This window comes from Xenopus laevis, chromosome 3L (genome assembly GCF_017654675.1).
Source record: "Xenopus laevis strain J_2021 chromosome 3L, Xenopus_laevis_v10.1, whole genome shotgun sequence".
NCBI classification, from domain to species: Eukaryota; Metazoa; Chordata; class Amphibia; order Anura; family Pipidae; genus Xenopus; species Xenopus laevis.
In genome coordinates, this window is record NC_054375.1 from 37,888,589 (window position 1) to 37,914,660 (window position 26,072).

Consider the following 26,072-nt stretch of genomic DNA (forward strand, 5'->3'; position numbering starts at 1 on the left):
CTTCACTGGGGCTTAAAGGGCCAGTAACTCCTTTTTTAAAAATGTCCTGTCTGTGAAGTTACTATACCTCATAACCTGAGATATACACTGCCCCATGCTGGATTCCAGAGTTGCGGGGTGCCTCCTATCCAAGTCCCGCACTGCACGTATGTTCCTCCTATGTGTGTAGACCAGAGAAGGATATAGTCTGTGGGCATTTTCCTATGGTTTTCAGAATTGCAAAGGCTCTGTTCTGACAGCACACACCTTTGGTGTTTCGGAGAAATTTTATTAGACATTAAAGGTTTATGGAGATTTATGGTCGAAAACAGTGCCTTCGGTGAGTACTCCCATAATCTGGCCATATGTCAGCCTATGAGTGCAAGGTTAGTCGAGACTGTCATTGTGTGTCATTGGCAATTTGTGTGCGTGTGTAGGTCTCTATAAAACTGTATTATATTCCTTCTCCATCAGCGTGCTATTATACAGGCTGTTTTGCATCAGGCTGAGATTTATACAGAATGTTAACAGTCATACAGGTCTGTCAATATTTATGTTTCAATGTGGTACAATTCAACCTCAATCTCTGTTCCTTATCAGCATGTGGTGCTCAGCCTGCTCATACATTCACTCACCGCAGCATTTCTGCAGGATGCTAATAAGAAGCTCCCCCTCAGTGTGGCATTCATACAGCACTGAAATGGAAAAGTTGCTCACAGTGCGCAAATCATTGTGCCAAAACATGCCATACTAACTGCCACCCATCTAATCATTTTGTTATGCTGTTGCAGCCCAAGCTAAAAGTTTAACTAATTCCAAAGCCATTTCCTATGTGGAACTCTGAGCAAAGGTGACATACGGAGGAGCGCCAAGGGTCTGTCTGGCAACTGTTCTGGGCTATATTTCCTTGCTAAGAACAGAAGAAATATTCCAGTTTGCCTCACAGAGCTCTAGGGTATTGCTGTTCTGTTCCATGAGTTCCTGCAAAACAGAGCACTTCCCCTAACAGTAACACAGCTCCTCCGCGCCCCTACAGTACTGCCCATACCATGTTATTGAATTGATTTATACCAGAATCACTGTAACCAAACACCCTTCAATGGTATGTTTCAGAATTTCCCTTGGGACTCTGAAGTAAATTTCATTTGCCTCCAGTTTACCTTTCAAAGTCAGGGGTAGCCCAGAGAGTCCATTGCAGCTCTCACAAAGCTCCTGAGCTGTCCCTCACTCAAATGCTTGGAATTGGAATTAAGACCGCGGTCACAGAGTTGTACCCCTCTCAGCCCCCTGCAGCATGATAGTGTTACAGTTCCATAACTATTTTCTCTCAGTACCTGAACCTGCAGTTCAGTCCAGAACTTCACAATCTTCCCCTTCCAGTCCAATCTTCCCCTTCTGCGATACGATTGCCTCCTCATCATAATCCTAAAGAATATGTTGGGGCTAAATAAAAAAGGATAAGAATATTACAATTATCATACTATAATATATGTTTTTTTTGTCTTTAAACTGTATCAGGGGTGGCATAGTGTTTACCTTGGCTTCCATATCGAGAGCTATGTGGTCACTGTACAAGTTAAAATTGCCCAGTGTATATAAATATGCCCCAAAAATTATTTAAAGGAGAAGGAAAGTTGCATGCGCATGCTCAACTGCGCAAAGAATGAGGAAGACAGAAGAGAATCACTCCATGGTGCTCACTGAAATAACCCTGGGCCAGTGCAGTTTTCTGCTGATAGGAGCACCGGCCCGGGGTTTGATGTAAGTAAATACAATCACTTGGGGGTGCCTAACATTTGGTGCAAGAAGACTTTCCCCAAGTGCAAGAAGACTTTACTTCTCCTTTAAAATTGCTCAGGGCATTTTTTTTTTGTTTCAGAGCTATTTAAGTTAAGTTAACTGCCTGTCAGGAGCACTCCTATGCGGAGCAGTCCACTTCAATTGCAAGATGGCATCATCATGCTGCATCGTGTGACGCCATCACGCCGTGTTTCAGTGCGAAAATTCAAAATAAAAGAATGCCTGCGACCTGAATTTAGATCTTTCTTGCTAAAGTTCCTGGGTGCTATTAAATTGCTATCCTGCCTTGAGTCTTCGATTCCTGATCGCCTGCTTTTGACTCTGATTTTCGCTGTCTGTCCTGATCTTTTGACTGGAAAATGACTACAAACTCTCTCAACCCTCCTTGGTCCTGACTTCAACATACAAGTACAACTAGGCCCTGACACTGCCAATATAATAAATCTTGTAATAACGGCACAACCTGCTGGTCCATTCCTAAATTATGACTGATATAAGTTTAGAAGGAAAGCAGAGTAAGATTTCTGATGTTGTTCTGCTTAGGAAGGAGATGGGAAAGGTCTTTTGAGGCTTCTGATCTCTTTCCTGAGCAAAGCGAATATATTTACTGTATGTAAGGTTGGCACACCACCAACTTATCTAAAATACTGGGTGCTCACTGTAAGGGGGCTACCTGCAAGTCCCCATAATTATATCAGCAAAAATAGACAGGGCACTCTAGTAAAACTTTTTAGCAAAATCTTGTATTAAATATCAAAAAGACATAATTCAACATGTTTGAACCACATACAAGAGGATATTCGTGGGCATAAAAAATACAAATTTCTGAGCAGAGCAACATAACAACACTAAGGGGCAGATTTATTAAGGGTCGAATAGTAAAATTGAGTGTCAAAATTCATACATTCGAATTTTAATACCCCTATTGGAATGTGAGATTTATCACACTTCGGCCATGGAAACAGTCCTAATTCGATTATTCTCCACCTAAAAACTGTCCAGTTCATTTACAAGTCAATGGCAGAGGTCAATTGAGCCATTTGGAGATGTTAATAGCCTTCCTGACATTCAAGTTTTTTTTCAGGAGAAAAATTAGATTCATAGGAATAAAATACAAATCAAATACGATTCAGATTTTAGGGTCGGAACCAATCAATCGAATATTAGATACAGATATAGGATCCCTTATCCGGAAACCCGATATCCAGAAAGCTCCGAATTACGGAATGGCTGTCTCCCATAGACTCCATTTTATCCAAATAATCCAAATTTTTAAAAATGATTTCCTTTTTCTCCATAATAATAAAATAGTAGCTTGTACTTAATCCAAACTAAGATATAATTAATCCTTATTGGAAGCAAAACCAGCCTATTGGGTGTATTTGATGTTTAAATGATTTTCTAGTAGACTTAAGGCGTGAAGACCCAAATTACGGAAAGATCCGTTATCCAGAAAACCCCAGGTCCCCAGCATTCTGGATAACGGGTCCCATACCTGTATTCACATTTTCACTTAAATAACCTCCCAGTCGAATTGTGAGTATATTCAAATGAAAAGAAATTCGCATGAATTTGAAATTCGACCTTTGATAAATGGGCCTCCCTGTGTCCTTTCCTTCTACACAGACCAGTAGGTAGAGCTGTTGTTATAAAATTCATTATATTGACAATTAATAAAAATGTTAATAGCTCTGAAAATGAAACCTAATGTAATTATTAAATTTGATTGCATAAGTACTTGCCAGCTAAACTATAACTTTAAAATGAAAAAGGTAAAAGAAGTCTTATTAAATGTGGTTATACTGAAAATTTGTTTTGTTCTTTTTTTTAGTGTTCAGTAACTTGTGGCAATGGCACGGAAAAAAGGCAGGTGCATTGTGGGTCAGATGTCAACAAATCTGCCAACTGTAATGAAAAAAAGCTAGAAACAATACGAAAATGCCGATTACCTCCATGTTCTGGTATGTACTTTGGCTGTAATGCATTGCAAATGGAAACGAATACATGATCTTAAAGAGGTAGCTCCACCTTAAAGTTAACCTTGCGTATCACAGAGACCGAATTATTGTGATTCATTTCATTCTTTGTTGTATTCAGCCTGGGCCAGTGAATCTGTGCCTTTAAGGGTTAGGGAACTGATTCCTACAAAGCAGAGACAGACAGTAATGTTTTCCTTGTAATCTGTGGGAGGAAAAATACCTTTATTTCTGTAAATAACAGTGTTTATGCTCCTTTTCTACAAAAGCAGAAATGATATGGTTCATGTCTAAAGGGTATTTTTCCATCCAGTTAATAATATTTTGTAACTGTTTCCTGCATTTTAGGAAATGTATCCGATCTGTATAAGAAGAACTACATTGTGCAATGGCTGTCAAAACAGGATCCCAACTATTCCCTTCACAAGATATCTTCAAGTAAAAGACCAATTTATAATTCTGCCCTTGGCATTAAACGCATTCTACAGCAGCTCTGGACTATGCACTTTGCTCTTTTCCTCTCGTTGTATCAGACACTTCTAAATTCCTGAGTTCTTACTCGGGTGAACCTCCTCTTTGATTCTGGGCACCTATTCTTGTTGTGCTCCTCTTTCTCAAGCTATTGTAGCACTGGCAGGGGATAATATCTATTCTTCACAGAGGATCTGCCAAAAGATTTTTGAAATGCATGCCATTTCGGTGATGGAATGCTTCCTCGCTGGCTTTTGGTGATGTTTAATGCAGGAAAAGTACTGGGAGTAAATGGCGTTATGTCACAATAAGGACTTTCTATCGTATGTTTTTTAATAGTCTATAGTTTGTCTCTATTACAGTGTTTCGAGAAATCTTTAAGCTGAGCCAAATCTAAAATTGCGTAAGCTTGCTGCTGTTGACTGTTAATATATATACATTGTGTGTGTGTATATATATATATATATATATATATCTATATCTCTTTATATTTGTGCTCTGCTTCTTTAACCTTCAAATCTGTCATTGTGCCGTATTAATGTATATATTCTAGAACTTTTACATTCTAGTTACTTTTTCATAAGCATATAAGAGTATAATTGCAAAATATTATATTTTTTAGTTTGTGTTCATTAGAGCTACAAGTTTCTTAAAGGGGAACTGTTTGGGGCTATTTGACATCACAGCCATACGACACTGAGTGATTTATAAATCTGTTTCACAATTAGCTTTTTATTTATTTGTGTGTAGGTTTTGAGAGGTGAAATGGCTTATTAGCATCATAGCAAGTGTTCTGCTTGATGAAAAAAACTCAGTAACACTGTTTGGCACTCTGGGGGCTCATTTATAAATGTGCACATTGGCAGTAACCCATAGCAACTAATCAGTTGCAGGTTGAGCAGTGAAAATAAAAATGTGATTGGTTGCCATGGGTTAATGCCTGGGGCAAATTTGCCCAGTGTTTATAAATGAGCCCCAGTGATGTTGTCACAATGACAGTTCCCCTTTAAAACCAATATATCATTTCCTTAATATGTTGCTGCTACTGCTATATGAATTGCACTTGATCTACTCAGAGTTATCAGGGAAGCGCTACATGTCAGGCCCTGGCCCTGCGTTCGATATAAAAGTATTTATGAAAATTCGGTTTAGCTAATGTTTTTTTACAGGACTGTTAACCCAGGTAAATGAATGTATGGTGCTATGTTCATAGTATTTTCCTTTAAAAGGGTTGTCTGCAATTGTAATAATTAATGTGACATTTTTTTAAAAGTATTTATATATTTTAATGAATATGTTTTGTAGGAATTTTGAATACATAAAACTCAGTAGGCTCATTTACTAAGCATAGTTTGCAAAGTGCTCTGGTCATTTTTTTGCACTTTGCGCCCTTTTCCCAACTTTATTTGCAGGCTTCCTCACTAGGATCACAAAGATTTCCGACTGTGTCTGTTTGAAATGGTGCCTGCTTTCCACAGCACTACATGCAGGAGGGACGGTAGGAGGGCGGCCATCTTCTGGCACACCCTCAGCTCTTTCGTCATGCTAAATGTGCAAACTAGGCAACGCCTTGGGACATAAGTAGTAGGCTTTCTAGCATCCTAATAGCTGGATTCCCTTATTGCTGACAGCACTGTGCTCTGAGCCATTCACGGGAATCTGTAAATTGTCTCTTTTATCCTTGTGATATTTCCTAGTATCATGAAACATAAATATAAACAGCTAACTTTTTAGGCAAAATTAAGACTAGAACGAGTGTGTCAGCTATTTGGCTTTTTTACTGACAGTGTTCAACATGAAAACCAAAGAAAAAAGTCTGAATGGGAGGCCATTGGTAAAGAAGCATTTAAGCTCAATCTCCACTGCAATTATTTAAATATCCCATTAAAATGTCAAATCAGCCAGGACTAGGGGTGGAAGCCAGGTCTGGACTGGGATTCATAATAGACCCTGCCATTTCAATACACAGGGCCTAGGGTTGCCATTTGTCTGGTTTTGACCCGGATTTTGGGCTGTCTGGGTCAAAACTGCCGGCCTTATTTTCCTAATTTGGATTCCCTAAGACTGATGAGGCAATCGGCCAATCATCAAGTCATAGCTTCGCCCATCTACCCACCTGTGTGACACCACGCCCACAACATCACCGCCCAACCCAATGAGATCATTGGCCCACTAACCCCCCCCCTCCCAGCGGGGAAAGGTGGCAACCCTACAGAGGCCCAAATAGTCCCCCACAGGCCCAATGAATAGTGACTGTCTATGGCATCTTGCAGCAGCCCCTCTTGCATTTGCCAGAATCCAGTCTGAGGCAGAAACGAACACTAGCACATCTTCACTTTGAATTGCTCGCATTGATGAAGGAACGCTAGCGAAAAGTCGCCAGCGTTAGGCGCCCACGACAAAATTCCGCATTTTAGTGATTTATCGTTGCCTGAGCGAATTTTCACTTGGCGAAGTGTAGTGATGGGTACTAAGCGGTCGCTGGCGACGTATTTTGAAACAAGTACCTTTAATGAAAGTGGTTTTATGCACAACAGACTGCAGGGAAATTGCAGGGACTACAACTACACTCGAGGATGTACATGAGCCCTATTTGGTGTTAAGGTGCGGTGACTTCATGAAAAGCCCAAGAAACCAGAATGACTTAAACCAAGTGCCAGTTAGAGCCTAATCATACAGGAAATATTTTGGAGAGCATTTCAAATGAGATGGAAAGATTTCATCAGCTCTCCAATTTGCAGTTTTAAATAGCATGCCTCGATTACGAGGATCACAAATGGCTAGCCAAGTACTGACACTTCATTATTTAAATGTTGTTGGTTGAAAAACAAAAAAAATTATTTATTACATGTTCAAATTTGCCAAAAAAAATCTATTTGTGCGAACGACATAAAATGGTGTCTGATGTATATACAGTATATATTGTGTGCATGGTAATAGTATAGTAACAGCACTATTGAAGATAATTATAAAGGAAACTGGTGATTGGTCAATTTATACTGTAATTGGATGGCCTGTCTGGTGGCCTTTTACACCTTGGGGATCGAGCCTTGATTCTGCTGATTCCACCATAGATCAGTATAATGTATATATTATATACCCACTAATGCTGAATCGAGATCGACGGCAGCTTATTTGCCTTTACACTTTCTATGCTCTTTACTAATAATTATAATGTAGACACTTTTTTGCCGACAGCTTTATAGCTTTAAACTTTGAAAGCAAGGATAGTTGTAAAACTATATTTGTAATACAAAACATGCTGCATTTGTTTTCTCTTATGAAAATCAACTTGTCTTGTGTTTTAAGCAGAGTATTATCTACTTTAATATGTTATTACTAAAGGCATTTCATCAGGGTATACTAACGTTATTTCTCGAGAGTTTATCACGACGTGGGTGACTTACAGTATTTTTGTAAATTGTGCAATGCAAAAAAAAAAAAAAAAAAAAATCCTGGCTATTAGTACTGTTATGTAAATCAATTGATGGTTTCTTGTATTGACTGTATTGACTGTTAAACTATTGTCAGTGTAATTACAGAATGTTTTTTGGCATTGACGGTAAAGAAGAGAGGGATATAAGGTGTCTTAACATTGTGCACTATAATTGCACTTTTTATTATCAGGGATATTTTCTTTGTTCAGAAATGTGCATTTTAACGTGATTATTTTGTTTGTATAAAACTTATACAGTGATTCAAATGTCATATACACCTTGTGTTTGTCTTTCTTGCAAAACGGCTTGTTTTTGGTACTGCAATGGCTTCAGATAATATCCAGATAATTCAGTAGCGTGGCATCAAACTTAAATATACTTCCAAATTTTCATTATTCAGTGTTTGCAGGAAGTTCAAAAAAAAAAAAAGTCATTGGATGAGCCACGGTTCAATGACAGCACCAGGGCAGTAATTATAGATGGCTTAACATGTATGGGACCTGTTATCCAGAATGCTCAGACCTGGGGTTTTCCGAATAATGGATCTTCATACTTAAGTTTACTAGAAAATAATTTAAACAATAAGGGGCAGATTTATCAAATGTTGAATAGTAAATTTGAATTAGAATTTTCGAGTTATAAAATTCACACATTCGAATTTTAAAGGGGACCCGTCACCCAAAAAAATTATTTCAAATCCTATTTTATCATGTTAGTCATGCAAAATGAACTTTAATTACACTGTATAAATTATTTGAATCTTGTTTCCATCAGTCTGGGAATTCATAATTATAGCAAGCAGGAAGGAGCCATTTTGTGGACACTGTTATTAAGGCAAGCCTTGCATCTTCTCAGAATCTTGTTTGTGCACCAGAATGGGGGACCCAATGTCCATCCCCATGCCCTGGCTACACAATTAAATGGTTAAGAGAGCTGGGGGAATGCAGGGAGAGCAGTGACACCTAGGGAGTGCTGAATGGAAAGTGAAAGTAATTGCTTGTCCCGCCTCTAGGAGGAGCAGGCAATATTTGATTGACAGCTGATATTTTTAAATGAGTTTCCAACAGCTATAAATGCTTTAATAAAAAAAAGAAATTTAATTTCATATTTATTTTGAAAAGGACTTTTATTATACAGATTTTTATGTCTGGGTGACGGGTCCACTTTAATCCTCCTATTCGAATGTGAGCTTGATCTCACCTCGACCATGGAAACAGTCCTACTTTGAATATTTGCCACCTAAAACCGGCCGGGTTCATGTACAAGTCAATGGCAGAGGTTCGTTGAGCCATTTAGAGATGTCAATAGCCTTCCTGACATTCTGTTTTTTTTGTTTTTTTTTGGGAGAAAAACTAATTTCGTACAAATTGAATACGGTTCAAATTTTCGGGTCAGAACCATTAGATCGAATATTAGACATTACATTTTTTTCTTAAATAACCTCCCAGTCCATTTGTGTATATATTCGAATTCAAAAAAAATCACATGAATTCAAATTCGACCTTAGATAAATGGGCCTCTAAATAAATAGGCTGTTTTTTCTTCCAATAAGGATTAATTATATCTTAGTTGGGATCAAGTACAAGGCACTGTTTTATTATTACAGGGGAAAAAATGAGATTTTTAAAAATTTGGATCATTTGGATAAAATGGAGTCTATGGGAGACGTAATTCAGAGCTTTCTGGTAACGGGTTTACGGATAACTGATCCCATACCTGTCCATTTTTTCAAATGGAGAGGGTAAATAGAAAAAGAAGGGTTGTGCATATGTTAAGCATGACTTAGATCCCAGTTTAGTGGAAGAAGGGAATTACTGATACACTGTAAATCTGAAGCCATATGAGTAGCATATGGAAACAGGCAAGTTAACACCAGGAATATGCTGCAGATTCCTTCAGGTAAGTGAAGAGGAAAAAGGCCCAGCTCCTTTTGCAAAAAGAAAAGGGTTGCAAGTTTGCGGAAACTTTTAATGCTCTGTATTTATTTCTATAGATATTAGTCTTCATTTGTAAAGCCAAATGCTTTTGGAAATGGTCACAGCCTCTGGGAAAAAGGATGGTCTCTAAAACTGATCTGTGGCACAGCCATTGGATTAGTCAGTGCAGGATCCAAGAGAGGTGGGTAGGGAGAGACACATCCAATAACCCACCCCTACCTTATGTGTCATTCAGACCCTGCTCTCTCTATAGAGTGCTGGATTTTGTAGCCGACACAGTTTAGAGCGCAGCATGCTGGGAGGCGCAAGTGCTTCCAGAATGAACACTAAAGGGCACACTCTTGTGCAGCTTAGCTCTCTTGCAATTGCACCCCAGGGGCAAAGAATGGTCCCTTATTGACTGGACTAGTAGTGCTCCCTACATACAATGGTGTTAACTACCACTGGACCAAAGCAAAAAAGGTAATGTAAAGTGGTGGGAGGGGGCCTGGGATTCTTTAGTTACGCCACTGCCTACACATTTAATTGAAGCAAGTTTATAAACTTGTTGCATGATATTAAATGGCAAGTTGCTTCGGACCAACTAGGAAAGTTACAGAACAAACATGCGCTTGGTCATTAACCTTTAATATATAGGTTGGGCTTCAGCACAGAACAAAATGGTTGTTTTTTTATATGATGAAAGGATGGAATGAATTATATTAGCATTAATAACCAACCTCTGTGGCTTAGTGATGTAGCAAAACTTGAAGTCATAATCTACAGTTCCATTTTTTAAAAGGGGTAGTAAACTTACCTATAAATAATATGCCTTCCTCTACCAACTCTTTCCAGCTTTCAAATGGGGGTCGCTGACCCCTGGCAAGTGCGGCAACCAAAATAGAATTGCTCTGTGAGGCTACGATTTTATTGTTACTTTTAATTACTTATCCTTCTATTCAGGTCCTCTCGTGTTCATCATTTTTTCAAGCCCCTGACTGAGTGCTAAGGTATATTGGACCCCAGATAAATTCCAAATTGCTATTACAAAACCACAATTGAATAAAAGACCAACTGCAAATTGTCTCAGAATATCACTGCCTACGTTAATTATTATTATTTTTAGAAGATAGCGAAGATTAAAACAGAAAACGAGGAGTTGATCTCTTCACTTATTGATTAATACTCATCGCAGACTTTTGTAAAGTAGTTGACAGTGTTAGTGTTAAAAACTGGAAATGTTTTGTACAGAGAAAAAAGTACATGTGTATAATAATATTAATAATAATATATTTTCCTTGGTGTATACCATGCAGTGATACGGAACTCACTCTGTAGAAATAAAAAAAGCCTTACCAAAACAATTCATGTCTGACACGGTGCTAATATATTTAACTAAAGTTCATGTAATGCACCCCTGAGACACAGTTCAGTTTAAGTCAGTCGACTGTTTCTGATTTGTCTCAGGGGCCCTCGGGTATGTTACCAATGGTTTGTAGGGAAGCTAATGTCATTCCAATAAGGTTTTTGGCCTCATTATGGCAATTTTAGGCCTGTAACTTTGAAATCTATAGTGGGGAAGTTATTTGAAATTGTATTAACAGATCACATTCAAAATGATGTCCTGATGAATTTTGTGACTATCACCCTTGCTCTTTATGATATAGTAAGTAAAAGTTGGACAGTGATATTGCTCAGGGCACACGGGCAGATTCGGGGAGATTAGTCGCCCAACGACAAATCTCCTCTTCAACGGGGTGACTAATCTCCCCGAATCTGCCTTCCCGTCATCTAAAATGTAAATCGCCGACGGGATGGCACTCGGAGCAATTCATTTTCCGAAGTTGCCCAAAGTTTCCTCATGAGGCGACTAATCTCCCCAAATCTGCCTGTATTGCCCTGGCCCTAAATGTGTTAAGAGGTTTTACAGTGCTACATAAACCTTTGCTTTCTGAACTATGTTCTCTTGCTATTGGTGATGCTGTTAATCACCTGTACTTAGATAAAAAAAAAAAACTGGCTGAATTGGTGCATTTTTTGCATTCGGTACAGTCCAGACTAGGGATCTCAGTGGTGTAAAGCAGAGTTCTCTATTGGATCCACTTTTATTGAATGTGATTGTTTATAACCTGGAGGAGGGCCCATGTTTGCCAACGTCACAGAACAATGCAGACCCATTTATACTATTTTCATCATTGTAATGGGATTTTTCCAGACTGGTGATGTGTAGTGGTGGATTCATGAGATGTGGGGTCCCTAGGCTACATCCACACAGGCCCCCCTTCTAGGCGGCTGCTGGGTCTGGATACACGTGGATCCAGGCATGTGTGCACCCAAGCTCAAATGCTGGATTAGGTGCAGCCCATGTCAGTGCCATCAAAGGATCTGCACATATCCAGGCACATCAACACACGAGTCATGCCTGTCCTGTGCCCGAGCATACCCAGTAGAGCAAATAAAAATAAATATTAAAAGAAAAGAAAATAGAAATAATAATGGAAAAATGCTAGATGGTCACATTTAGCCCTTATAGCCTAGGGTAGCATGAGCATTAATCCACCCTGTGTGATTTGGGCATCTAAGATGCAAATGAGAATCAATGATGGTAGATGTAAGATTATGTATCTGGGTTTCAAAAATATGTAATCAATTTATACCCCTTATTGGACAAATTTAGGCAAATCCTTAATGAAAAAGCAATACAGCAATGCCAATTAAGGTGCCCTTAGAGCACCTATTTCTCCGAAACTGTTTCCCCCACCAGAAGTGTGGGCTAAAAGAGCATTTTTTCTCCCAAAAAAGACCACAGCTTTTGCTAGCTAAGCGCATGCATTTGACATAACATACATGCACATAATGAGTTCACCAGACGAGGCGTTTGTTATGTGCATGCACACCACTAGCCAGGACCGCCATCAGAAATCACAGGGCCCCATACAACAAAATTTCCAGGGCCCCCTGGGCTGCGCCCACTGCAAGCCCCACCTACAGGTCCGCCCTCCCCACCCCACAGGTCTGCCCCCCACCACACAGTAAAAAAACTAAAAAAATATTGGTGGCTAGGGTTCCCACATGTTAATAAAAAATAAAAAGATATTGGTGGTCAGGGCCCCCCCATTAAAAAATATTGGTGGCCAGGACCCCACATGAGAAAAAAAATTGGTGGCCAAAATTGGTGGCCAGGGCCCCCCCTCCACATTATAAGAAAATAGGTGGCCAGGGCCCCTTAAACGTCCATGCCTTCCCAAGTCAGCAGCTCTCAGAAAGATGGGGGGCCCGGCTAGTCAAGTAAGTGTGGCGTGGCCAGGGCCCCCTTACCCTCGGGCCCCCTACAACTCTCCCCCCTGCCCCCCCCCGATGGCTGCCCTGCCACTAACACTTGTAGGGGGCATTTTTGTTTCTCCCAATCGGAGTGCTGGCTGGTGAGGGAAACAATTTTCAGGTAATAGGTGTCCTTTAATAAAATGAAGACTTTTCAGAGACTAGCACTAGTGATTTTTCACTATAAGTAACAGACACACACCTAATTTTATAAAAGCTACAGTCATTTTCAGATGATTTGTATGTTCATCAACTACAGTTAGGGTTGCCACCTTTTCTGGGAAAAAAATACAGACCTTCCTATATATTTATCTTTTTTCCCTATTAATAATATATGGACCAACCATCATTTTTACCGGCTAGGTCGGTAAAATATCGGCCAGGTGGCAACCCTAACTACAGTATAACCTCTATTTTAAGTATCCTGAGTTTAAATTTTAAAATTTTTATTTGTGGTCCCACCAATTTATAATGCATTGCAATGGGGCGCATTTCCCTGATTTTAAGTAATGTTTTCCTGGATTTTACAGGTTTTGCAGTTAATTGTGTGTGCTACTCCTTGCTACTATAGCGCTGTTGTATAAAGTCTAGAGGAGGGTTTTTTTCCAGCACCACTGCGGTTTAAACAAAATATCAGAGGTGCAATTTTAGATTCTGTGTCATTGTTTGATTATCAGCCCAAGTGTATAGTCCCAAAAAAAAACACTGTGCAAATCAATCATAATGCAAAAAGCAGGTCAACTTATATAGACCATCAAGTACAATATATAATATAGAGCAATTTGCTCCCTTACAATAGTATTAAACAACACTTCACCAAAATGTTCCCACCAAGACACACAGCGCAATTCCTTGGAACAGTTCTATGAGACCATCGGCGAACCACTGCTTTACCCCCTCCATGCACACTCAAGCTCCTTAAAGTGGTAAATACATCCAATAGTTTCAAAAAAGGGATGTATGCCTTTTTAGCAAGTTCCTGAAGTTACTAAAAACTGATCCAGGTGATTTGTGGACTGAACCATTTGTCATGTTAGAGTTAGGAAGTACACTATTATCTCATTATCTGCCATAGTTCCTTAAAGCTACAGCACCTGTACATGACTGCCGGGCTTTGTAGATTTCTACAGTTCTGATTTTTAGGAATTTGCGAGAATGTGAGCATTAGGCATTGCTTGTAGCAGTTCACTTAGATGTGTCCATGACTGGCAGGTAGTGATGGGCGAATTTATTTGCCAGGCGTGAATTCACAATGAATTTCCGTGTTTCGCCAAAGGCAAAAAAATGTGCTAATTTTGTTGATACCAGCAACGATTACCAGACGCCCATTGACTTTAAAGGGTGCCGCGAAAATGTTTTCGTCCATTTCACGGGAATTCACAAATTCGCCCATCACTACTGCCAGGCAAAAGGTTAAATAAGCTCAAATTACCTATTTTCATCTTCAATTTCTTATATTGCTTTTATTATATTAATTTGAATATGTTTCTCCCTCTTTATTACTCAAGTTTAAACAGCTTTGGGCAATGGTAGACAAGGAGATTAGTGGCCTGAGACCAATCTCTTCTTCTGTGGACGACTAATCTCTAAATGCTTTTGATAAATATAAGAGCCACTACGGCTTTCCAAAGTTACCTTGTCTGCCATTGCCCTTATAGTGTCCTTAATGTGTACAGTATAACAACTAAGTGTCCTAATTGTGTACAGTATAACAACTAAAACCGTTTGTTTCTATACAGGGCCGCCATTAGAAATCACAGGCACCGTGCAAAGCCCCACCCCAGGTCCCGCCCACTCCCCAAGCCCCACCCCAGGTCCCGCCCACTCCCCTGACCACACCCCTGCCAAATTTGTCAAAACCCCACCTACTCTCTGCCCAGAATGCAGTGTGGACTGTTCCCAGTTTCCACCTCAAACTGGGTGTATCACAGAAAGGTCTGCAAACGAGCAGGTTTTATAATGAATGGCACCTTCATGGTCACTGACTTTCAAGGAGAAGTGTGAGCTGAAAGCCTGTTATTGAAAACATTACTGTAATACAGTAAGTTCAGTATAGAAAATACAGCATTTTTAGCCACATTGTTTTAGGCTTTAGTTCTCCTTTAATATACTGTAAGTTGTAATGTTCACGTTAGTCGCAGGCTGCCAGTGAAACCCACGTGCCCAGCAAATCCAGATGCTTCTCCCCCAATCTTTTCTGAGAAAAATACAACAAAAAGTGCACGATTATGATGACGTAAGGTTTATACAGTTTTAATTACATTGTTCTTGCATTTTGGGAAATTTCTATCTAGACTGAGTGGGAAGAGTTAGTTTTTATTTGTCCTGGTGATGCTGGAAATTGTAGTTCCACAAGAGCCAATGGCACTGCTTGGTTCAGCTCAGAAAGAGGCTTCCAAAACCTGCACCAGACCCGTTGTAAGGGTTAAACTTATGCAGCAATAAGCTACAAGTTTGGCACTTTATTTGGGCACAAGGATATAACCGCGGCAGTGACCAATGAAGGAGGAAGAACATGCAGAAGAGCAGGAGGAAGAGCAGGCGGAAGAGCAGAAGGAAGAATAGGATGAAGAGCAGGCGGAAGAGCAGGAGGAAGAGCAGGCGGAAGAACAGGCAGAAGAACAGGAGGAAGAGCAGGCGGAAGAGCAGAAGGAAGAATAGGATGAAGAGCAGGCGGAAGAGCAGGAGGAAGAGCAGGAGGAAGAGCAGGAGGAAGAACAGGAGGAAGAAAAGAAGGAAGTGCAAGAGGAATAGAAGAAGGAAGAGCAGAAGGAAGAACAGGCGGAAGAACAGGAGGAAGAGCAGGCGGAAGAACAGGAGGAAGAGCAAGAGGAATAGCAGGCGGAAGAACAGGAGGAAGAACAGCGCAGCGCGCCAGCTAAGGTTTTTTTTTTTAATATCTCATGAGGGAAGGAGCAAGACGGCTGGCTGGGGTATAGGGACGGCTCCCAGGTAGGTGGTGCAGGCAATGAGGTAGGTGGCGCGGAGGCGTAGCCGATAGAGCTGGATGTAGAGCGGGAAGGGGCGGGGTGTAGCGCTGAGGGAGGTAGTGGGGACAGGCCAGACGGGATCGCTCTGGGGCCCGGGATTATCACTCTCCTTTAAGGGGGCCCGGCTCTTTTGAAAAGTGCAGTACTGCCGGGCCCCCCTTCAGGCCCGGGCCTGGTACACTTGTACCCCCTGTGCCCCCCCTGATGGCAGCTTTGTTTCTATATGACAGAATACCACAGTGTGAATGGTACAGGTATGGAATCTGATATCCAGAAACCAGTTATGCAGAAAACTCAGGATTACAAGAAAGCCTTTTCCCATTAACTCAATTTTAAGCAAATACTTATTTTTTAAAATAATTTTCTTTTTTCTATTCAATAATACATGTATGGGATCTGTTATTGAGAAACCCGCAATCCAGAAAGCTCTAAATTACTCTCATTTTATGAATATAATCTAGATTTATAAAAACGATTTCCTTTTTCTCTGCAATAATAAATTGGATTAATTTACTTTCTTTTAGTAGCCTTAAGGTATGGTGATCCCAATTACAGAAAAACTCCTTATCTGTGAAACCCAGATCCCCAGCATTCCAAATAATAAATCCAGACCTGTATATTTACTTTGGAAGAAAAAAAATATAGGCATGGATTTTTATTTATCATACAAATGTATAATACTATAATGCTAAAGCACCTTAAAATAATCACTTGATAGTATTTTTTCCCTTTTTTTCACAGATGAAAGCTGCCTTGTAGACAAGTCGATGGTTTGTCGTCTGGGAATTTTGCATGAATATTGCTCAGTGCCTGGCTACAGCCGAATGTGTTGTAAATCGTGCAATGCATCCCGGTTGCATAATGACTCTGACACCAAAATGAATAATAGTGGTAATCCTGCACGCCCAATTCCATCACCTCCCACTCGCTATAATACTACTTTGACATTTACTCCTAAATACAAGCAAAATGTTTCAAACGTCAGCCTCACTGACCAACAGAGCAACAGGGTTGACATTCCATATAAAGTTCTGGAGTTACAGAATGAAGTGCCACAGCTCAATGCCATTCCCCGGAGAAGATCCACATTCGGAAAGACGAAGAACCAGCGAATTCAACAGCTAATCGCAGAGAAGGCCAAACAGGAGATAAAAAATTGATCTCAGTGTAAACATTACTGGGTTTTTTATTACAGAAAGAGTAAAAAAAGATTGTTTTATTAGACAAGAAGCAATGACAATGGTGCTGAGTAAAACAATAGGGAAGTTAAAATCATATTCACACAAAGCTATATCATCGAAATAAGTACTGTTAAACACATTGGGGCAGATTTACTAAAGAGCGAATCGGTTAACGCTAGCAACTTTTCACCAGCTTTGCCACCTAGCGAACTGGACCTTTGCTAGTGGTCATTCGCACTCTATCGCCAGGCAACTATTTGCTCTGGCGAATGAACGTTTCTCTGCAAATTCACTAAAATGCGGATTTTACTGAACGTTAGCTCTTTTGCCCGAGTTGCCTTCACCACCTCAGACCTGGCGAAGTGCTATACAGAAGCTAGATCTTCCTCAATCTTCTGTCTCTTACATCATATCCTGTGAGCTGAAATGAAAAAACGCTGGCGACTTTTCCTTTTTCTAAGCAGGATTGGCTGCAAAAGCCCTAACTTACTTTTTTGGGTAACCGGTTTTCTCCAGACATTTCCTAACATATGGAACATTCATTTTACAGTGGGCTCATGTGTAGGGCATTATATTAACTCTCTTGTATTTATGAATGTTCCCTGGACATGTGTAATATAAACCGGTAACTTAAACCATTTGCAGCAACATTTATAATAAAGACGTCCATACGACTTTAAATTTCTCAACCTATGCAGTTTAACCTAAGCACATGATCACTAGTGAAGCTTCGCTAGGCACAAATGAATGCTAGCGCACCTTCGCTATGAAATGCACGCACTGCCGCTACAGAGCTAGAGCAAAGTCGCCAGCGTTCCACGCCCGGGACAAAGCTTCGCATTTTAGTGAATTAGCATATTCGAAGCGTATTTGCGCCTGGCGAAGTGGTGCGATGCGTGTGAAGATGATGCTGGCGAAAATTTGCCTGTTTGTGAATCTGCCCCATTACATCCTAGGTCATTGTATTTAAAGGGCCAGTATACCCCCATTAGCTAATTCAATTGGACTTATGTAGAAGAGGTGCATAAACATCTGATCTTCCAAAAACATATTGGGGTATATTAATCAAAGAGTGAAGTTAGAGATCACCACAGTCCTCTAGAGTGAAATTCCACCACTCTCCATTCATTTCTATAGGATTTTTAAAAGAGTACTTATCAATGGGTGAAAGTGAAAGTTCATCCTTTGATAAATACACCTTTTAAAATCCCATAGAAATGAATGTAGAGTGGTGGTATTTTCACTAACTTCACTCTTTGATAAATATACCCCAATGACTCTGGTTTCCGTGTCAATATATTTCTTTTTTCCAAAGACATCAAAGGAAACTATTATAGTCTGTCTCTAATTAATAAGAACCATTTCCCAACCTCCCCCTTAGTCACACAGTGTCATGCAACCCCTCCCTCGCCTTATTTCATTGTGAAGTGAAGCATTCTGGGATGTGAAATCTCATTGCTTTCAATAGTGGGTGGTGCTCAGATTTTCTAAAAAGCAGAGGAACTTCATGTTCCATAGTATTAGTCGGAAGAAGATTTCCTGGTTGCAGGCATGTTAGGATGGACCTCTTTGTTGTACTCTGTCTGCCCAAGACCGTACTATGCCAGCTTCCACCTCCTGTAGCCACTATTTAGAGGCGCACAACTGATCTGCCTCCTTTCGTGATGTCAGAGATCACTGGGTCTAGCGTGGATCTATAAATATAGCAGCTGTGCCAGGTTGGGTTTGGGTTAGGGTTGGGTGCAGGTCCATTTTTTTCCGCCAACCGAGTTCATCAGTTCACAATGGAAAAAGGGGAGGTGTTAGCTGCATGACACTGTGAGCCTAATGGGGTGGGAATCATTTGTATAAGCATCAAAGTTTCCGTCTATGGAATCTGGTTTGAATTTAGTTTTGGATACTCCCCTTAAAGGACAAGGAAAGTTAAACTAAAGAAGTAGCTAGAAATGTTGTACATTATGTTTTGGGATTCTGTACCAGCCCAAGGCAACCACAGCCATTTAGGAGGGAAGATCTGTGTCTCCAAAGATGCCCCAGTAGTTCCCCATTTTCTTTTCTGCTGATTCACTGCACATGCTCTGTGCTGCTGTCACTTACTGAGCTTAGGGACCAACTCAAAATATACAGTACACATAGAATATAAATGTCACAGCATAAGGCTGATTAGTAATTAATACAGAAAATTACTACATGGCAGCACATAAACCAGTGCAACTAGCATCAGAATTTAATAATCAGCCCTGTAGAATCAGCTTATATTACAGGCCAACCTATATTTCTGCTTGATAATTTGCGACGACCCCTAAAATTAGCTTCTCAGATTATACATAGACTGTTACAGTGTACCATTTGGAGTATTTCGCTAAATTAAACTGCTGCATGTGCTGCTTCTTTCTCCTGAATCACTTTCCCTTTTCTTCACACAAAATTATATTCCAACTGCTCCAAACCGGGAGATCTTGGTTAGGAACACACTGCACAGTTACCTGTATGTTTCCGTATGACTTGTTTGTAACCCCTGAGTAATCACTCGGCAACGGTTATTTCCTGTGTTGGATTCACGCTGCTTATTCGCCTAAAAGTCACACTGGTTTTACATTATCACCCTAATCCTGAAGGAACCGGCTAAGAAATACTGAATTTCAAAAAAGAAAAAAAAAACAGTTTTTTGAACAACAAATATTTTTGCACTTAATAAAAAGAATGAAAAAAAAATCTAGTATGTAAAATAAATTTACCTTGGAAATGTTTTATATATATATATATATATATATATATATATATATATACATATATATATATATATATATATATATATATATATATATATATATATACATATAGTATATATATATTTTTTTATTTATTTATTTATTTATTTATTTATTTATTTATTTATTTATTTATAGCAAAACTGTTGTTAGCTTATTTCTTGGCCCCTGCTACTACACAAATCATTGTCGACAGCATACCTGATGAAGTTTTTATACAGTTATGGGATCCGTTATCCGGAAACCCATTATCCATAAAGCTCCAAATTACGGGAAGGCCACCTCCCAGAGACACAATTTTAATCAAATAATTAAAATTTCTAAAAATGAATTCCTTTTTCTCTATATTAATAAAACACTTACCTTGTACTTGATTCCAACTAAGATATAGTTAATCCTTATCGAAGGCAAATCAATTGGGTTTATTTAATGTTTACATGATTTTTAGTAGACTTACACCCATATGTAATAAAAGGCACTAAGTTTGCTCAGGAGCAGTAACCCATAGCAACCAATAAGATGTTTATTTTTAAATAGGTGACCAGTAAATTCTACCTGCTGATTTGGTTGCTATGGGTTACTGCTCCTGGGAAAACTTAGTGGTGTTTCTTACATAACCCCCTTAAAGGAACAGTTCAGTGTGAAAATAAAATCTGGGTAAATAGATAAGCTGTGCAAAATAAAAAAATGTTCTAAAATAGTTAGCCAAAAATGTAATGTATAAAGGCTGGAGTGACTGGATGTGTAACATAACAGAACAGAGCACTACTTCCTGCTTTTCAGCTCTCTTGGTTACCACTGATTGGTTACCAGCATGAGCTGCATGCTGAGCATCAATTGCAAACTCACTGAATAGATATGTCCCATGGGACATCCACTATTTATTGGGCCGCTGAGTGCCTATTTTGACTCTCAGTTTAGACATGTTATTGGCACTGACTTGACTAATTTGTGCTTGCACTGGAACTAGTGTCAGACTGGGAGAGGCGGGCCCATGAGAAAACCTGGATAAAGGGTCCACCAATCTGGTCAACTCCCCCCCTCAAGGGCCCACCGTTTCCGACACCGGCCATCTTATATTTGTTACTTTTGTAACCGTGGTGGTAAATGTATATGCACATTAGTGTGTTAAATGGCTCCCCTGTTTGTTGACTTGAGTCTCTGCTTGTCATGGAAAAACTGAATTTCCTGTTAATATAGCGCTGTTGCCTCTATTCAGTATGAGATTCTGTATCTTCTTATAGTACACAAATGAGTTCAGAGCAGATCCAGATAAAAGTCTGTGTATTAACAGAAGAACGAGTACGGATATGGAAACTTCCTTATTGGATAAAGTTCACAGTTGTAACATAAGTCAGTAAAGTCATCTCCGCTTCCCAGTGTCTGTCCATGAGCCTTTCTGTCTCTAAGTCTGTGGGCTTTAGTCACTGTGTGTTAGCCGTACTTTTACATTTCCGGACCCTTGCATTTATCGGTTCTTCAGAGTAATATTTAGTTTCCAAGCGAGCCATATGTTAAGTGAAATCAAAATGACATGCCCTCCCTTCTGCAAACAGACATGACCTAATCGTGCAATTACACCTATTTTCAACAAAACTGCAGAAAAATAAAAACACACCCAGTTTGTAGTGATTTCACTCTTGATTCATTATTTATGAGTAAGAGTGTTTCACCGTCCGAGCTGATGAAACATATTGCGTCAAGGATTGGACATTTACAAATGATGGACATTAATTGGAAACATATTTTAATCCTGGGGGGTGAGTGTGCAGAGGAGAGCCTGGAAATGAGGGTAAGTAATGTTTAGGGGGAAATCTGGCTGCTTTGGATTAGTCCCCGAAGTCCCCTCCCTCGGTTATTGAAACTATTTTCACCAATGCAAATAATAAATACAGTGTCAGATTTAAACAAATCATATGCTTATGGGGCGTATTATTCAGATCAATGACCAAGGCCAATGCTGGAACCTGATACCATATGAGTCATGATGTTTGCAATATTTTATTCTGCTGTGGGGGTTGGTATCTGCTCATTGAGGAGTTGCCTTTATTCAGACACAAACCAGATGTCAAGGGGGGGGGGAGAACCTTATTTTCTGTTGCACAATAACTCCTCTGGGTAATGAGTAAAAAAAAAAAAATATATATATGTATGTAAAATTTTATGAAATATTTAAAGCAGAAGACTTTGGTACGTGTGGTTTTGTGGTTTACTTTATGTGTAGAACAATATATTGATTTTGCATGGATAATTGGCCAGTCAGACGTCCAGTTTGTGATGAGAAACAATGAAACAGCAAATTCATTTAAATATATATATATATATACAGTATATATAATCTACAGAAGCAATTTCTGCATATACAGGAATGGGACCTGTTATCCAAGATTGCTGGGGACCTGGGGTTTCCGGATAGATGATCTTCCATGATTTGGATCTTCATACCTTAAGGGGCCCATTTACTTAGCTCGAGTGAAGGAATAGAAGAAAAAATACTTCGAATTTCGAATGGTCGAATATGGCTACTTCGACCATCGAATAGGCTACTTCGACCTTCAACTATGACTTCGAATCGAACGATTCAAACTAAAAATTGTTCGACTATTCGATAGTCGAAGTACTGTCTCTTTAAAAAATACTTCGACCCCCTAGTTCGCCACCTAAAACCTACTGAGGCCAATGTTAGCCTATGGGGAAGGTCCCCATAGGCTTCCTAACAATTTCCTGATTGAAGGAATATCCTTCGATCGATGGATTAAAATCCTTCGAATCATTCGATTCGAAGGATTTAATTGTTCGTTAGAACGATTATTCCTCCGATCGTTCGATCATAGGAATAGCGATAAATCCTTCGACTTCGATATTCGAAGTCAAGGATTTACATTCGCCAGTCAAATATCGAGGGTTAATTAACCCTTGATATTCGACCTTAAGTAAATTTGCCCCGAAGTCTACTGGAAAATCATGTAAACATTAAATGAACCCAGTAGGTTGCTTTTGGTTCCAATAAGGCTTAATTATATCTTAGTTTGGATCAAGTACAAGGTACTGTTATAATTACAGGGAAAAAGGAAATCATTTTTTAAACATTTGGATTATTTGGATAAAATGGGTCTGGGGCAGATTAACTAAAGGGCGAAGTGGCTAACACTAGCGACTTTTTTCCAGAAATCACATCCGCAAGGCACATTGCCAACTCACTAACAGACGCAGATGACAATTTGCTAGCAAAAGAGACAGCCGCAAGCGTTCGTTCACACTCTATTGACATGCGACTTTTCAATTTGGCGAATGGTTGTTGCTTCGCAAATTCACTAAACTGCAGATTTTACTGAACGTTGCCTCTTTCGCCAGAGTTTCCTGCGCCAGACCAGGCGAACTGCTGAAACGAAGCTTCATCTTCCTCAATCTGATGTCAGTGATGATATCATATCCTGTACCCTGGAAAATCTTAAAAAGTGTAAAAAACGGTGGCGACTTTTCTATTTTTAAAGCGCGATTGCCCTCAAACATCTGAACTATTAAAGATTTTAACACATTTGAGGGCATACCACATATATTTTAGGGTATTAGAGGAGCTTTTATATCTCTTCTGAGCCACTTCAAGCATTTACACCAACATCTCTAACAAAGACGTGTATACGACTTTTATGAGCCTCCCCTAGTCAAATTGACCAAAGCGTAAGATTACTAGCAAAAAGTCGCCAGCATTCGGCGCCCAGCGCATAACCTCGCATTTTAGTGAATTAGCATAGTGGTAACGAATTTGCCCCTGGGAGAGTGGTGTTAAGCGTGCAAGGCGGTTGCTGGCGATTCGCCCTTTAGTGAAACTTTTCCTCTGGGAGACAGGCTTTCCGTAATTCTGTGGTTTCTGGATAGCGGGTTTCCGGATAACGAATCCCATGCCTGTACTGTTACACAGTGCTGTGTAATGTGCATATCTACATAAAGTGAGTCACACAATAGAACTCCCATTGTACATTTTTCAGGGGACCAGAAAAAATCTGAGAAATTTATTATGCATAATATATAGGTGGGACCACAAAAAAAACAACAATGTAAAATGAGGGAAAACCTAAAACCAGGGGATATATAATTAAAGTTTTACTTTAGTTGCACTTTTTTTTCTGAACCTCAATTATTATGTAATAGAGAATGAGGATCTACCTACTATGCTTAGTTTAAATAAAATGCAGGGAGACCATTGCAATTTTTTTATGTAGGTAGTGTAGTCATCAATTGCGGCCATGATATAATGATCAATAGGTTTGACTTCTAGATCATTACTAAATAAGCTGAAATTATAGGACACAGTAGTTAACCCTGCTGTAAGATAATTGCTTCCTTAGCTTAATTTTATAGTACAAAGAGAGTTACAAACACTTGGGGGGTTCAGATTTGTTAGGGATTTGCCAATGAGCAAATTACTATCCTTTTGTAAAAGGAACTGGCCAGGGGTACTTTGCTGGGGAACACAGCAGAACCATTTTCTTCTGCTCCCTGATATTCTTTGAAAGGAATTGGGCTTTGTACATGTGCAGTATCATCATTCTTGGAAGTTCTGAATATGTACGACTCCAAGGTGGTATTTTGGAAGGTGGTTGATTAGATGGTAATAAAGTGACACAGGTGGGTGTAAGTAACTACATCTAAGCAAATCATTTGCCATATTCAGCTTCTCAACTTTATCATTATACAGGATATGGGATTCCTTATCTGGAAACCTGTTATCCAAAAAGCTCTGAATTATGGGAGGGTCATCACCAATAGACTCCATTTTAAGCAAATAATTCTAATTTTTAATTGGCTTCTTTTTTCTCTCTAAGGTTTAAATGATTTTTAAAAAGACTTACGAAATGGAGATCCAAATTACAGAAAGATTCTGAATACTGGATAACAGGTTCCATACCTGTACTGTTATATATCAGCACTTTGCTTTCTATAACAAAGACAGCATCATTAATTGACTTTTACTATTGTTCCTGTATTGCATTGGCATTGTCTTTAACTGAGCGTCACTTTGTTGGAATGTTGTGCAATTAGACTCCATTCTATGCTATGGGGGTGTTAGAGCTCAGTATTAGCACCGTACTCTAACACGCCACCCTACTGTTAAGCCCCCAAGGGAAGAATTAAACGAAATGTTATTTAAAGTTAATGGGGGGTTTCAATGAATTTGAAAACAAGCTTTGTCATTGTATTGATATCTGATGTCATAAGGAGTTTTTATAACTTAAAGCTACTGCAACCAGTGTCGGACTGGCCAACCGGGATACCAGGAAAACTCCCGGTGGGCTCAGGTGTCAGTGGGCCCTCTTGCTTAAAACCATTTGGCCTATTTCATGGCCATTCCCTATTTCTTTATGAGAAAAAAGAGTCGTAATAATGGACTATACTTATATATACTTAACTATAGCATTTAGTATCACAATAGCCTTTGATATTATGTCTGTCCAAGAAATCATCCAAGCCATTCTTAAAGTCAGAATCAGCCATCACAACATCACCCGACAGTGCATTCCACAACCTCACTGTCCTGACTGTGAAGAACCCCCTATGTTGCTTCAAATGAAAGTTCTTTTCTTCTAGTCTGAAGGGGTGGCCTCTGGTACGGTGATCCACTTTATTGGTAAAAATGTCCCCTGCTATTTGTCGATAATGTCCTCTAATCAGGGTTGGACTGGGGGGCCAAGGTCCCACCAGGACTCCAGTCCAAGGCCCCCTGTCCCCCTACTGCGACGCGTCGCAGCCTCAGTGTGCATCCGCATACAGAGCCCCCCTCTGTGTGCATGCACATACGGCACCCCATCGGCACGCATGCACACACTGCGCATCTCAGAAAATCCTTCTTTTTTAAAAAAAATAAAATAAACAAGCATTGGGGGAGGGGGTCTGGCCTGGCGGGGGCCCATGAGGGTCGAGGCCCACCGGGTTTTTTCCAGGTGTCCCGCTGGGCCAGTCCAACACTGCCTCTAATGCACTTGTAAAATCCCAGTTCAATAATGACTGCAACACAAGTCATGATCAAGAAATACAATAAGCTTAAATTATACAAAAAACCCACTTACCCTATTTAGTTGTGGTGTTTATCCAAACTGCATCAACTATCTTAACTAAAAGCCAACCTGTAAAAATAGAAATACAGAACCGCGCATGAGCAATAACAGCAGCAGAGATGAAGCCTTCACTTTCACTACAAGAAAGCAAAAATACTCATGTGGAAATACAGG

The 26,072-nt window shown here is 39.7% G+C and overlaps 1 protein-coding gene across 1 annotated transcript in view; it reads left to right on the forward strand.

Annotated features, from left to right (window-relative positions):
* The window catches only part of adamts2.L (ADAM metallopeptidase with thrombospondin type 1 motif 2 L homeolog), a 112,232-nt gene extending 94,865 nt beyond the window's left edge, over positions 1-17,367 (forward strand). The window contains exons 21-23 of the mRNA XM_041586144.1: positions 3,611-3,740; positions 4,104-4,193; positions 16,632-17,367. Coding sequence (XP_041442078.1) covers positions 3,611-3,740; positions 4,104-4,193; positions 16,632-17,050 — 639 coding nt within the window. The 3' untranslated portion in view covers positions 17,051-17,367. The remainder of the gene's footprint in view (positions 1-3,610; positions 3,741-4,103; positions 4,194-16,631) is intronic.
* The last annotated feature ends 8,705 nt before the right edge of the window (positions 17,368-26,072 follow it).